This window comes from Fundulus heteroclitus, chromosome 5 (genome assembly GCF_011125445.2).
Source record: "Fundulus heteroclitus isolate FHET01 chromosome 5, MU-UCD_Fhet_4.1, whole genome shotgun sequence".
Classification (NCBI taxonomy): Eukaryota; Metazoa; Chordata; class Actinopteri; order Cyprinodontiformes; family Fundulidae; genus Fundulus; species Fundulus heteroclitus.
Window position 1 is genome coordinate 29,834,505 of NC_046365.1, and position 14,169 is coordinate 29,848,673.

At 38.6% G+C, this 14,169-nt stretch overlaps 1 protein-coding gene across 1 annotated transcript in view; it reads right to left on the reverse strand.

Moving 5' to 3' along the window:
* Nucleotides 1-14,169, reverse strand: part of LOC105915413 (dynein heavy chain domain-containing protein 1) — a 31,796-nt gene that overhangs the window by 2,717 nt on the left and 14,910 nt on the right. The window contains 17 exon segments of the mRNA XM_036136664.1: nt 596-745; nt 819-910; nt 1,088-1,313; nt 1,495-1,569; nt 1,666-1,834; nt 3,000-4,028; nt 4,517-4,695; nt 5,106-5,282; nt 5,372-5,470; nt 6,206-6,629; nt 7,251-7,670; nt 7,854-8,045; nt 8,999-9,127; nt 9,324-9,426; nt 12,881-13,067; nt 13,171-13,285; nt 13,565-13,670. Of these exon segments, the coding sequence (XP_035992557.1) occupies nt 596-745; nt 819-910; nt 1,088-1,313; nt 1,495-1,569; nt 1,666-1,834; nt 3,000-4,028; nt 4,517-4,695; nt 5,106-5,282; nt 5,372-5,470; nt 6,206-6,629; nt 7,251-7,670; nt 7,854-8,045; nt 8,999-9,127; nt 9,324-9,426; nt 12,881-13,067; nt 13,171-13,285; nt 13,565-13,670 (3,872 nt within the window).

The following is a 14,169-nucleotide window of genomic DNA, read 5'->3' on the forward strand; positions in this document are numbered from 1 at the left end:
TAATGTTAATAGTATGCAACAACAGAGCAATCCTGGAAGAAAGCCTGTTAGAAGCTGCCAAAGACTTGAAACTGGACAGGTTCACCTTCCAGAAAGAGAGTGGACTCAATGCATCAGCTAGATTGACATTGAAATTGTTTGCATCAAAGCATTTTCATGTGTTAGAAAGAGACAGTCAAAGTGTAGACCTAAATTCCCCAAAAGTGGCTGTTTAGAGACAATCTCCATCAAATCTGAATGACATGGAAATACTTTCAAAAGAAATAAAAGTGTAGGGGAAAAAAATGCTGTCTTAAAAGTTGCAAAGACGGATGTCTTGTCGGTTTAAATGCTGTAATTCTACAGAGCATAACCACAGCGAGGCTAAATATAACAAACATCCAAAAACATGTTTAATTTTCCTTTCCTATCACATGCACTGGTCTATCACATAAAATCCCAATGCAAAGTCTGTGGTTGTAACAAGACAAGTTGACTAAAAGTTCAAAGGCTATGAATACTCTTGCAAAACACTGTAACAATTTTAAATGTCTTAAATCTATTGATGCCGTTTGACTGAGTTTGCACCCAGGTTCAGCAACAGTTGTACGGTTACCAAAATGGCCACAACCGCTGATCATATCTGAAAGGAGGCCTGGTCCGCTCCCTGAGAGGGACGACTCTGGAGCAAAGCAACACCTAGCGACACTCTGCACCACCTCTGCATCTGTAGAGTCTGTTATGTGGCCACCATGAACGACACTGGCTAGAAATGCAAATAAAACATGATTATAGTGGACACTGAATTAATAAGACTGTCTAAATCTTTCATGCCTTACCTGCCATGTAGTGTAAAACGTTTACTTTATCATGGCACTGACTGGCGATGGAAATGTATGCATCTAATAAAGTAAGGAGGTCCTCTTGACTCCTTCAAAAAAAGATATAAAAAATCCACTTGAATATATATATATATATATATATAAACGATGTTTCTAGATATACAGATGGCTACATAGTTTATATGAAGAAAAAAAACATCTCTGGACAAGAAACGACATATTTAAGCTGAAATATTAGCAGTTTTCATTACCAGTTTGTTTCTTACCAATGATACATTCTTCCAAAGCTGAAATGTGTATAAGTCCGCCTCTGTAGCAGAACTGAATGGAAGATGGCACAGCGGAGAAGCCCTTCCTTGTTGTCATCTGCAACATCTGACCATGACTGATGGTGACTGACTGACAAAACCTGTTGGAAAGAGTAAAATATCTCCTCCTTCAGGTCCCAGGGAGAGTCACAGCACAGCGGTAGGGCCCACATTCTCACTACAGCTGCGAAAAACAAAATATTATCATGACTAAAACTGTAATGATTATTACAAAAACAACAGTGATTTTAATAAAGCATTAGAACACAGCAATCACTAGCACACAACAAGTTTACATTGCAAAAAAAGAAGAAGTTAATAATAAATAAATTGATTGGGCATCAATAAAAATGGGAGAAATCTACCTGGTAAAGATTCAGCTGCATTTTCTTGATTTACAAACCACAATCGAAAGCACGGATGAATCAGACGCTTCTCCTCTGGAGGTCGTGGAAACGTGTGGGTAGGAAAATATATTAATAGGAGTAGTGTAAAGATATCAGTTCCACAGGCTGTGGATGAACAGATGACTCTACCTTTAAAGGGAGATGTGAGCTGACTGAGCCGCGCCACCACTTCATCGTCCCAGTTTTCCAACAGGTGACAGTTGTTAAAGACCAGCCACCGGCCTTCACTAACGGCTTTGTCCAGAGCTGACAGGATGAGCTCTTTATCACACAATCCCCCAAAAGAAATTACTTCTACCTGGACCTAAAAGGTGTTAAAGAAAGAGGAAAAGAATGAAGCCTCGTAAAACTATTCACACCCCTCGAACATTATTCTCACTTGCAACATTAAAACCAAAAACTTGAATCTTAATTTATTGGGATCTTAAAGTTTAGGCTCCATAAAGGACGACGACAAGATACATGGTTTTCAAAATTATCTATAGGTAAAAATCTCTAAAGTGTGGCTTGCATTTCTATTGGGCATCACATATTCTTGTATATCGAAATAAAATCTGCACCAAACAGGTCATGAATAAACACGTGGAGAAGGTTAAAGTAGGAATATATTTTTAAAACGACTTTCCAAACTTTAAAGATTTTATGGAGAAAAGTTCAGCCCATCATCAGAAAATGGAGTGTATGGCACAACTGCACAACCAAGACATTCACCAAAAACTGACAAGCTGGGCAGCCAAGAGGAACACTGCATTACTGGAGGAGCTGCAGGGATCCACAGCTCAGGTGGGAGAGTCTGTTGGCAGGACTAATAATTATAGACTCCACAGAACTTACCACTAAAGAAGAGTGGCACAAAGTAAGCTACGGTCATTAAAATGTGAAAAAGAGGTCAAATGAAACCTAAATGTAACTTTTTAGAATACACACACGTTATATATGGAAGAAAGCTAGAAGTGCACTTCATTCTGAAAACACTGTCTTCTTATTAAAACATAGTGGCAGCAGCTTTATGCCATGAGTTTTTTTTTTTTTCAGGACATACACTCTGAAGCTGGTCAGAGTTGATGGGAAGATGGGTGTAAATATAACATAATTCTTACACAAAACCACCAGACGGACAATGTCCAATGGTTTAAACATTAACCGAGAGTTGTGGAAAGGTTTTAACCAAAGCGTATCCATGCTTTGGAAAAGGCCCAGACTGTTGCTGATTCCAGTTGCACTTCATCCAGCATGACTAAACATGAAATGGACTGGAATACAAATGCACCGCATGCTGTCTAGATTTTTAAAAACATCTATTTTCCTTCTCTTTCACGATTTTGTGTTGGTCAACCATAAAAATCTTAACTAAATGTATCAGTTTGTGTTTGTAACATAAATATGTGTGAAACGTTCAGCAGGGATAATTTTTTCCAAAGCATTGAATTCAATGTAAAAAACAATGTAAATAGTGGGGTCACCTCGTTTTCTCCGTCCTTGTGGATCAATTGCTGTATGAAACAGAGAGGCCGAACGCTTATCAGCATATCTCCTTCTGAACTAGGCAATGTAAGGATGATGGGTCCATCAGTTCTTGCTAAATGTTTTGAAAGAGCCTCTGGAATCTCAGAGTCAGGAGCTGCGGATGTTGTTGCAGTCAGGCAAAGTAAGCAGGCATTTATAGAGTCTCCTAGGTGCTCTAGGCAGTCTGGGCGTATGGTTTTCCACAGGATAGCCCTCTGCAGCAAGGAAAGGTGAGAGTGAGAGCAACAGGGAACGTTGCCTACTATAGTGGAGGAAGTGAAACAGAGGTATTCTTGCCACTGTGTGGGAGAAGCGCAGATTGAATCAATCAGCCCATTGAAACAGGAAATCTTTTCCAAGAGGAGAAGCTCTGTGTGAAGATTCGCAGGTATCCAGCTGGGTAGGTCACTGGAGGACTTTAAAGCCGTGTCAGAGGTGCTGACAGAAGTTTTTACATCAGTTACTTCATCTTCTACATCTTCAAGGCCCCTGAGGAAGACCAACTTTTCTGCCTCGGAGCAAAGCTGATTGTGCTCAAGCACTGCCAGAGACACCAACAGCTTCAAAACGGCGAAATGTCTCTTGAAGAGACGTGGTCTGTACTGTATCAGCAGCTGCTGCACCATCATGCTCGTCGTCTCTGGAAACACGCTCTGTGCCGCTTTCCGAGTTGTGTATGACACTAATGGTCTGCCCTTTGCGCTAAAAGCCTCTTGCATCACTTTTATGAAACCTTGCAGGGAAAAGTAATACGCAGGAGAGAGACGGGACACCGCCTGAAGCGCCTGGTAGAGGGCAGCAGCCAGCTTCATTAACTGACGAGGGGAGGCCAGCAGGGACTTGTGGTAATCCAGCTCTTCACTTAGCTGATTTATCTCAGCCTTCAGTTTCCTCATTTCCTCTTGACAATCAGCCACACGAGGAAGAAAATGTGAATCTTTGAACAGCAAGCCGCCAGTTTGCAGGATATAGTCCATCAATGCTTCCTAGAAGAAGACGAAAAACATTCAGTATGAAAACAAAACAACAGTGTTAAACATAATTTAATAATAGTCTTTAAACTTAAATTAAAACTTAACCTCTAACAAAAATAACTCATTCCAGGAGTTGAATATCTCAAGAACCCAAACTGAATGATGAAGAAATCAGGCAACTGACACAAAGACATTTTTTTTTAATCATCCCAATAATCTTAATGTATCTGGATGAAGTCGGATTTTCCCGGACAATTACCTTTCTCTCAACTACTGAATGTTTTTGAATTGACACTGTAACATACATATAATATATGACTGTACCCTGGATACTGGGGGGCGGGGGGTGGTGCACCAGCCTTTTTTGTTTTGTATTTGTGTTTTATGTGAGATAATGTTCAGAAAATCTATAAAAAAATTTGAATTACAAAAAACAAAAATCATCCCAATGATCTGACACAACAGAAAGATCCAAAAAATAAACAGTCCGCCTAAGTCACCTCTGCTGAGACCAGCTTCTCCTGCAGAAGCTGATTGTAATTCAGGAATCGCGTGTGTTGAATCAGCAGCTCTCTACACTCAGACTGCAGCAGCTGTGTCAGCATCAGCTCCCGGATCTCTTCTGAGCTCAGAGAGAGGTCAACCACAAGTACTTGGGCCAAGATGGACGGATCGATCCCTGGGGAACAAGAGCAAATGAAACCTTGAGTTATTACTTTCAAATGTGCAGAAAGAGGTCATCGCCACAAAGTCATCCAGTATCCTCCACAGATTCTATGCTGGGATCTAGTTACCCTTATTATCTCATTTTCCATTCAACTTTTGTTACAATACACAGTGCAAAGCAAAAGTATTCATCCGTCTTTCACATTTTGTCATAACGTGATAAAACCTGAAAAAGTCCAAGAGCTAAGAATACTTTTGAAGGCACTTTTTTTACTATTGTGGAACAAATAATATGGATAAAATTAGGCCTTAATTTGTTCTTATCTTAAATCAATGCCAGCGATCGAAACAAATGCCTCCTCTTTTCAATCTAACACTAAAACATAAAAAAATGCTGGTGCAGACGTTACCAGATGATCTTACCGCTGCTGAGCAGTCTAACAGGCAGAGGGGTGCTGAAGACGAGGCAGAAATCTGGATGAACAGCTTGAGAAGGCTGTCGTAGTCCATGAAAGCAAGTTTGGTTAGAACGCACCAATTTGGCAAGAAACTCTGGACTAGGCTTTGCACGTTCCATGTGAGTAACTAATACTTTCCATCCTAAAAAAAAAAAAGGTTTGCATAAGTAATTAACTTAGAATAACACTTGAATAAAACAGGTACTTACTTCATTTGGTTATTTAATTCACCTTTCTCAGCAGCAAGTTCCAGCCTGTCAAGAAGCTCCGGATCATCTGCACACAGCACCAACCCAAACCCAAACTCCTTCTCAAGATTTGCATTCTCACCTGTACAGGAGGTAAGTGAGATGTACTGACTTCTAGCACCGATTTAAAGACATTTCAAAAACAGCTTCAAACTCAGGCTCAGTGCCTTTGCCAAGCCATGATACCCCTCGAACCTTTTCACATATTGATGTCGCTACCACAAACCGCAATGTATTTTATTGGGATACTTCCCAACAGACCAACACAACGCAGTTAATAACTTTGAAGTTACATCAAAGCATATGCCAGTGTTAGGCTGACCCAGTTAAAGTCCAGACTTCTATCCAGTTAAGAGTCTGTGGCATTGCTTGAAAGCTGATGTTCACAGATGCTCTGCAACAAATCTGACAGATAGTGATCTGTTCTGCAGAGCATTTGGTAGGGATTGTAGTCTCCAACGGTGCAAGACGGATATCATCATACCCCAAAAAACTTGCAACTGGGATTATAGCAAATAGTTTTTCCAGAATGTCTTGACTCGGGCTAAATTTAAAGATGATTTTCATATCTAAAAAAAAAAGATTTTTATTAATTCATCAAACAAAACCTACAAAATATTTTAAAGTTTGAAGCTGTAAGTAGACATAATAGGAAAAAGTTCAAGAGGTAGAAATATTTTGTAAAGCACTACCTAACCGCACATAAAAAGGAATGGATATAAATAAAAACATCTAAATAAATCTAAATAGCCTGGTGTCTCCTGACTCCTCTGTATTAGACCTGTTCAAAAACAGCCTGAGAGCTGTGAGGACTTGCCTGTAGTGAACCACTGTTGAGAGCTTCTTTCTGAATGTTGGTCAGTGTCTGCCAGAAGAGGCCAGCGGTGAACTCGGGCCTCTTTAAAGCCCCACAGCAGCAGCTTAACCACCAGCCTGGTTGACAGAGTGTCCTCATGTTGCCATTCCTTCATCCCTAAAATCCAACCAAAAGGCAGCTGCAGCCTCTCAGTCACAGTGATGGGAAAACCAGGAGAGGGAGAGATGGATCCTGTGCCTGCGTCAGTAAACAGGGAGCTTCTGAGGTCCCTGGGGTTTATGTTGATACTGCCAGTCAGGCAAAGGTCCCTCCACTTGTTCAGTAGTTGTGTCCGTAAAGCAGCTTCGAATGGTCCTAAATATGACATGGTTGCTGCAAGAATAAGGGCGTCGCCGGGTATGTTTTGGCGACGCAACTCTGCCTCCTGAGACACAATAAAGGAGAGATTCATTACCACTCACGGTTTTGCCTCCTGGCAGATTTAATACATGCGTCAGATCAACAAACTAATTTCAACTTAAGAATAAAATAAGCTAAGAAAAAAGGAAAAGGTGTTTTCAAATGAGGATCTGGAAACTGTGACTGATGACATTTATTAGTTCAGTTTCACTAGCCACACTGAGGCTAGTGAAACTGGGGCAATAATAATAATAATAATACATAAAAAAATATTGGGGGCGCGCTCGTGGGGCAGCGAGTAGCGCGACCCATATACAGAGGCCTTAGTCCTCGACGCGGTTGACCCGGGTTCGAATCCAACCCGCGGTCCTTTGCCGCATTTCTCTCCCCCTCTTCCACCCCCTTTCCTGTCAGCCTACTTTTATAAAAAGCGAGCCACTACAGCTGTGAAAAAGCCACACCCCCCCCAAAAAAAAAAAATTATATATATATTACTTTAAACTGAACCACAGAAAAATCTGTTACAGGATAAATACTCTTTCACTGCTCTGTAAATACAAAAAATAAAAATCAAGGAAAGCTGTATAGTAGAATTTGTGTGCTTCACTTCAGAAAACATGTTAGTCTTCTGCAACTTTTGCATCACCTGAAACTCGGTCCTCCAGTTTCGGAAGTGCATCTCCACCTGCACAGCACACGTGGTAGCTTCTTCTTCTTGGCTCTCAGCTCTGTACAGCTCACAGATGAGGGCCTCCAGCTCATTTCGGACCGTTTGAAGCTGACGCTCTTTGTCTTCTAAACACCGGTCGGCCTCCTTCTCTTGCTGCTTCCACAAGTGCAGCTGTCTTCGTGCCTCTCCAGCTTGAACCTCCAACTGTTGCCTGATCTGCAGGTTACGTTGCATGGAGCAGTACTCGTACACGGCCTGGACCCATCGACACAGCGACTCACAGGCCTTGCTGACCTCTCGCACGGACTCTGGTACAAACAGAGGACTCTGCACGATCTGTCCGAGCTGCTGCAGCTTATCGTTTGTCAAACTGGAGCGGTCAAAGAATTCCAGCTCCTGGAAAAGAAAAACTATGTATTAGCTAAAACATTTAAAAATGCTTAAAATGTGCAAAAAAGCAACAGGGGCATCAATATGCAAACAAATGATGATGAAAGAGTGCCCAACATCCACGGTCTCTTTTATTGACTGCTTTGACTTGCATTCTGTGTGATATTAATAAGCATTTTCCTTACACACCTGAAAAAAACTGGGCTGTCCGAGGAGTTGCTTGGCACTCTCCCAGCCCGCTGGACGGTTAAACATCAAACAAATAGCATCCATGATGTCCACCACCCGGTCAGGTGGATCTCTGTAGTGACGCACCTCCTCCAGGTCAGATAGGTTCAAGCAATTCAGGATCTCGAGGGCTGACAGGAAAACTGGTTTTATCTTTTAAAAACAAAGCAAGAAACGGGTTTTTTTATGGTTTCATAAATACTACTAAATGTTCAAACATTTCCTGAAGGAAGCATTTTATAAATAAAATATATTTATATATTTAGGCAGTTATTGGCAAACACTTTACAGTGTCTTGCAAAAGAATTTGAACTTTATTACACCGTTTCATAACATGGCTGCTGATTTAAATGTATTTCAAAGGGATTTTCTGTCATTTACCGAAACAGAGCAAAACACAAGTGAAGTGGAAAGAAAACATGACATTGTTTTCAATCATTTTTATGGAAAAGAAAAAATCTGAAAAGCTACTTGTGCATGTGTATTCAGTCACCTTTTTTTGGATTCCCCTAAATAAAATCCACCAATGTTTAATCTAATGCCAGCAACAACAGCGAAACTGTGAATGCCTCAGTGTTCTGTTAGTGAACAACAGTGTTATGAAAACCAAGACACACAGAAGACAGGTCAGGGATAAAGCTGTAGAGAAACCTAAATCAGTTTTAAATTACAAAATCCAAAAATGGACAATGGATTACCATACAACTCTGAACCTGTCAAGTCATGGCCAGCCACCTAAATTGTTATGACAGGCAAACAAAGCCTTTGTCAGAGAAGCAGCCAAGAGCCCTGTGGTACCTCTGGAGGAGCCGCAGACATTCACAGCTCAGGTGGGAGAATTTGTTGATGGGACAACCAGTAATTATCCACTCACCAAATTTGGCCTTTGTTGTAAGAAGGCCAAAAGAAACCCTGTTTAAAGTTTGCCATGTAGGGTAAAGAAGCCAACGCAAAAGAATTTTGCCGTGCATGTATGTGTGACGTCCGGAGAACTTATGCGGCAGAATATGGTAGTTCTGGAGTGTTGAGTGTGGGCTGAATACATATGTAACCCAGACTCTTCAGATTTTTATTTCTGAAAATGTTCACATAATCCAAAAAATTACCAGATGTTGAGATTGTATAATCTGCTCCTCCAGTTGATTCAGTTTTCTCTCCCCAACAGCATATTTCTCCACAGCCATTTCAAGATGAATCTTCTTCTCTTCTACAACTCCCAGGAGTTCCTTCTCAAGCTTTTGAAAAGAGAAATTAATTTGATAAAATCAAAACTAGCAAATCATAGAGATGTGCTATAGAACACATTACTAAAGTAAACTATAGTTACAAATCTGTTTAAATAAATTTTCTAAAACTATTCTAAAGACAGCCAAACTGTGCCCTCAGAATAAAACTGTACAGGTACTCAGAAGGAATATAGCTCTTTATTACCTGCCGTGCGTTGTCAATCTGTTCTTGAAGTTGTTTTAAATTATCTTTACAATGTTTAGATGTGTTGTTCACAACGTCCAAACGAGACAGAGTAGTGGCAATTCTGGAAAATAAAAGTTTTACTGTGGATTAATTTAATTTACGTTTCAATCCAGGAAGACTATATTCAACATGGTTAACACCATAAAGGGAAAAGCAAAACTTGACTTAAATCTCAAGATACACAATGATTGTGAATATTGATAAAACTATATGGCAAGCCGTTTTAACATAAATTCGGTTTCGTCTGACTATCCGTAATTACATTCCAGATATCTTAAAATGCATTTTGACTAGACAAAACTACATTTTGACTATCCGGAATGGTAATTTAAGATATCTTTATTTACATTCTGACTAGGAAGAATAATAATTCAAGATATCTTCAATTACATTTTGACTAGTCAAAATTCCTTTCAAGATATCTCAAATTACGTCACCGGATTCGTCATTGAAAGCGTCACACATCCGTAGATGTAATTTAAGATATCTCGAACGTAATTATGACTAGTCAGAATTACAATTTAAGATATCTGAAATAAGACATTGCGTGTAAGCCCCTTATTGGCTGGAAGCTGCCCAAAGCTGCCTGAACATTCAATGGCGCTGGCTGTTTTCGACAAAATTGTAAGAAAATGCCACAATATAGAAAGAGCTTTTTAAGTATGGGATATGCAGAGAGGGCGAAAATAGTATACTTGAAGAATGCTTAAGAAATTTGCAAAGAATTTCGGATTTACTTGCTGCCGACGCACACAATGCACTGAAAAACGGCTAGCTGAAAGCGCTACTGTCGACTCATGTCCAAGCTGGAAATAAGGAATATTCCTCAGCCCGGACCAGTTCTGTTAATAACCAGATGCAGTTTTTATACTGTGGTAAAGCATCTGCCTCTTGGGAATTATGGTAAAGCCAGCTAGCTCTTGATTTTCACATGCGAGACGGCACAAAGCATTACAGCACCCTCCTTTAGCTTCTCTGAAAATAAAAGCGCGCGCCTCCGGTTCCTGTGTGATGACATATTGCAAGCCGTTTCGTAATTCAAGATATCAGTAACGTCATTTTGACTAGTCAGAATGTCAATTTAAGATATCTTAAATGGAAAAGCTGAATAATTCAAGATATCTCTAATTCATTTAGAGATATCTTAAAAGGAATTTTGACTAGTCAAAATTACAATTCAAGATATCTTAAAAGGAATTTTGACTAGTCAAAATTACAATTCAAGCTTTCTTAAATTTATTTTTTACTAGTCAAAACTGCATTTCGCCTATCCAAAAATACATTTAAGATATCTTGAATTATGGTGGCATTTGAGATATCTTTAATTAGAATTATGACTAGTCAAAACTCAATTTAAGATATCTTGAATTGTAATTTTGACTAGTCGTAATTTAATTGTAGATATCTGAAATGGGTATTTCAGATAGTCAGTAATTCATTCGAGATATCTTGAATTGACGTCTCCATACAACTCAATGGAAAATCTGATGTCATTTCGACTAGTCAGAATGTAATTAGAGATATCTCGAATAGGTATTTTGACTAGTCAAAATACAATTCGAGATATCTTAAATTGCTAAAACGTCTAGTCATAAAACAATTTGAGATATCTCGAACGTAAAGGCGGTAAAACCGAATTTATGTTAAAACGGCTTGCCATAAAAACTAAGGTTCTATGGCAAGCCGTTTTAACATAAATTCGGTTTCGTCTGACTATCCGTAATTACATTCCAGATATCTTAAAATGCATTTTGACTAGACAAAACTACATTTTGACTATCCGGAATGGTAATTTAAGATATCTTTATTTACATTCTGACTAGGAAGAATAATAATTCAAGATATCTTCAATTACATTTTGACTAGTCAAAATTCCTTTCAAGATATCTCAAATTACGTCACCGGATTCGTCATTGAAAGCGTCACACATCCGTAGATGTAATTTAAGATATCTCGAACGTAATTATGACTAGTCAGAATTACAATTTAAGATATCTGAAATAAGACATTGCGTGTAAGCCCCTTATTGGCTGGAAGCTGCCCAAAGCTGCCTGAACATTCAATGGCGCTGGCTGTTTTCGACAAAATTGTAAGAAAATGCCACAATATAGAAAGAGCTTTTTAAGTATGGGATATGCAGAGAGGGTGAAAATAGTATACTTGAAGAATGCTTAAGAAATTTGCAAAGAATTTCGGATTTACTTGCTGCCGACGCACACAATGCACTGAAAAACGGCTAGCTGAAAGCGCTACTGTCGACTCATGTCCAAGCTGGAAATAAGGAATATTCCTCAGCCCAGACCAGTTCTGTTAATAACCAGATGCAGTTTTTATACTGTGGTAAAGCATCTGCCTCTTGGGAATTATGGTAAAGCCAGCTAGCTCTTGATTTTCACATGCGAGACGGCACACATCATTACAGCACCCTCCTTTAGCTTCTCTGAAAACAAAAGCGCACGCCTCCGGTTCCTGTGTGATGACATATGGCAAGCCGTTTCGTAATTCAAGATATCAGTAACGTCATTTTGACTAGTCAGAATGTCAATTTAAGATATCTTAAATGGAAAAGCTGAATAATTCAAGATATCTCTAACTCATTTAGAGATATCTTAAAAGGAATTTTGACTAGTCAAAATTACAATTCAAGATATCTTAAAAGGAATTTTGACTAGTCAAAATTACAATTCAAGATATCTTAAATTTATTTTTTACTAGTCAAAACTGCATTTCGCCTATCCAAAAATACATTTAAGATATCTTGAATTATGGTGGCATTTGAGATATCTTTAATTAGAATTATGACTAGTCAAAACTCAATTTAAGATATCTTGAATTGTAATTTTGACTAGTCGTAATTTAATTGTAGATATCTGAAATGGGTATTTCAGATAGTCAGTAATTCATTCGAGATATCTTGAATTGACGTCTCCATACAACTCAATGGAAAATCTGATGTCATTTTGACTAGTCAGAATGTAATTAGAGATATCTCGAATAGGTATTTTGACTAGTCAAAATACAATTAGAGATATCTTAAATTGCTAAAACGTCTAGTCATAAAACAATTTGAGATATCTCGAACGTAAGGGCGGTAAAACCGAATTTATGTTAAAACGGCTTGCCATAAAGGTTCAACAAATGAATCACAACAAAACCATGTGTTTTAGCATCTATAATAATTTTTACTCTAGAATTATTGCCGGTTCAAATAGTAAAAATGGAGTTTATTTAAAAGTTTTAAAAAAATTCCACTTTCAGTGTAAATTATAACAGAATTACGCCAGATTTTCAAAGTTTATTTCCCAACAATTGGTTTAAAATGTAAGTTTTAAAATGCTTTTTTTAAAAGATATCTCAATGGGATACTGTTTAGACTGAGAAACCAATAGATGCCAGTAGCTTCAGTGACCTGACTGTAATCCGTGTGTGTTAATCTCATTATATTTGCAGGCGCAAACCTTTTAATCTCAAAACCACTGATTAAAAAGCTAGTTTCCTAATTTAAGAACAGTTACCTGTCGTGTTCTCTTTGCCATTGGTTGTGCAGTTTGTTACAAAGGTAGCCAAAGCAGGCGATAAACTCCAGATAAGTCGCAGGGCAGAATGGGTGAGATTTTAGAAAGACAGAAGCATGCCGACATGCGGACTGATGGATTCCCGTCATGGCCACAGATAAGCTGTCCTCTGAGCACTCTTTTGTCACTAAACAAAAACAACAAGAAAGGCTTAATGTTTTAGTAGAGACAAAAAAAATTTATAAAAAAATAAAAAATATGTATAGATGAACTTCAGTCTTAGGACTCACCTTCATAAGGATACGTTCTGAGGCATTTAATAGCTAGTTCTGCCAAAGTTTGACTAGACCATGGCTGGTAAACTTCCACGCAGCAGCTGAGCTTCAGGGCCTTGGCCAATTGTGCCTAGAATGTAAAAAAGTGCAGAAAATAATCTATTGTTACACAGAACAGACAATATGTTTGTGCCCTTGATGTTTTTTTTATCTTGTTATTTACTGCCTGTGCAGTAAATGCAGTAGATCTGACATGCTATGCTGGATGATACAGTTGCTGTTAAAATGTGTGTTTTTAAGTAAGGTATGCATTCTGGAATGTTTATTTATGAGAGCGGGTAGAAAAGCATTTTTAGAACAAAAATCTGATAAAAAGTTCCTTTGACATGCTGAATATTTTAACACTTACACTCCAACCTTGTGTTTCCTTGTCTGCAGGGATTTCACTGTTGACTATTTTGGTAAATGGCATCAACAGGAACACGTGGATATTTTTGTAATCTTCCCCCAAAGACCTTAGAACCACAGAGAAACAGATTACACAGAGTTTATGGTTCACACACACAAGGTTCACACACACAATCCAGTGAACAACTGAACAATTTCATGCCAGCATCATAACTATACTCATAGTATACGATGCTCAGAACTGAACTTGTATATAACACTGGCACAGTTTAAAGGTTAACTCAGAAAATGTCTTAAACAGAAACTCAATACAAAAGAGGTACACTAATCAGGCATTATGACCAACTTATTATCTGCAAACTATCTTAACTGTTAAAGGGTAAGAATCATTAGGCAGAAGGTGAATATTTTGTCCACTAAGTCGACGTGCTACAAGTAAGAAAAAAGAGCAAGCATAAGTTTAAAAAGAGCTAAATAGTGACAACTGTTCCAGAGCATCTCCAGAACTGCAGCTCTTGGGGAGTTTTTAAGACTTGTTGATTGACACAAGGAGCAAAAGCTAGTCTGTGCGTTGTGTTCAACAGAAGAGTTACTGCTGCTTGAAAT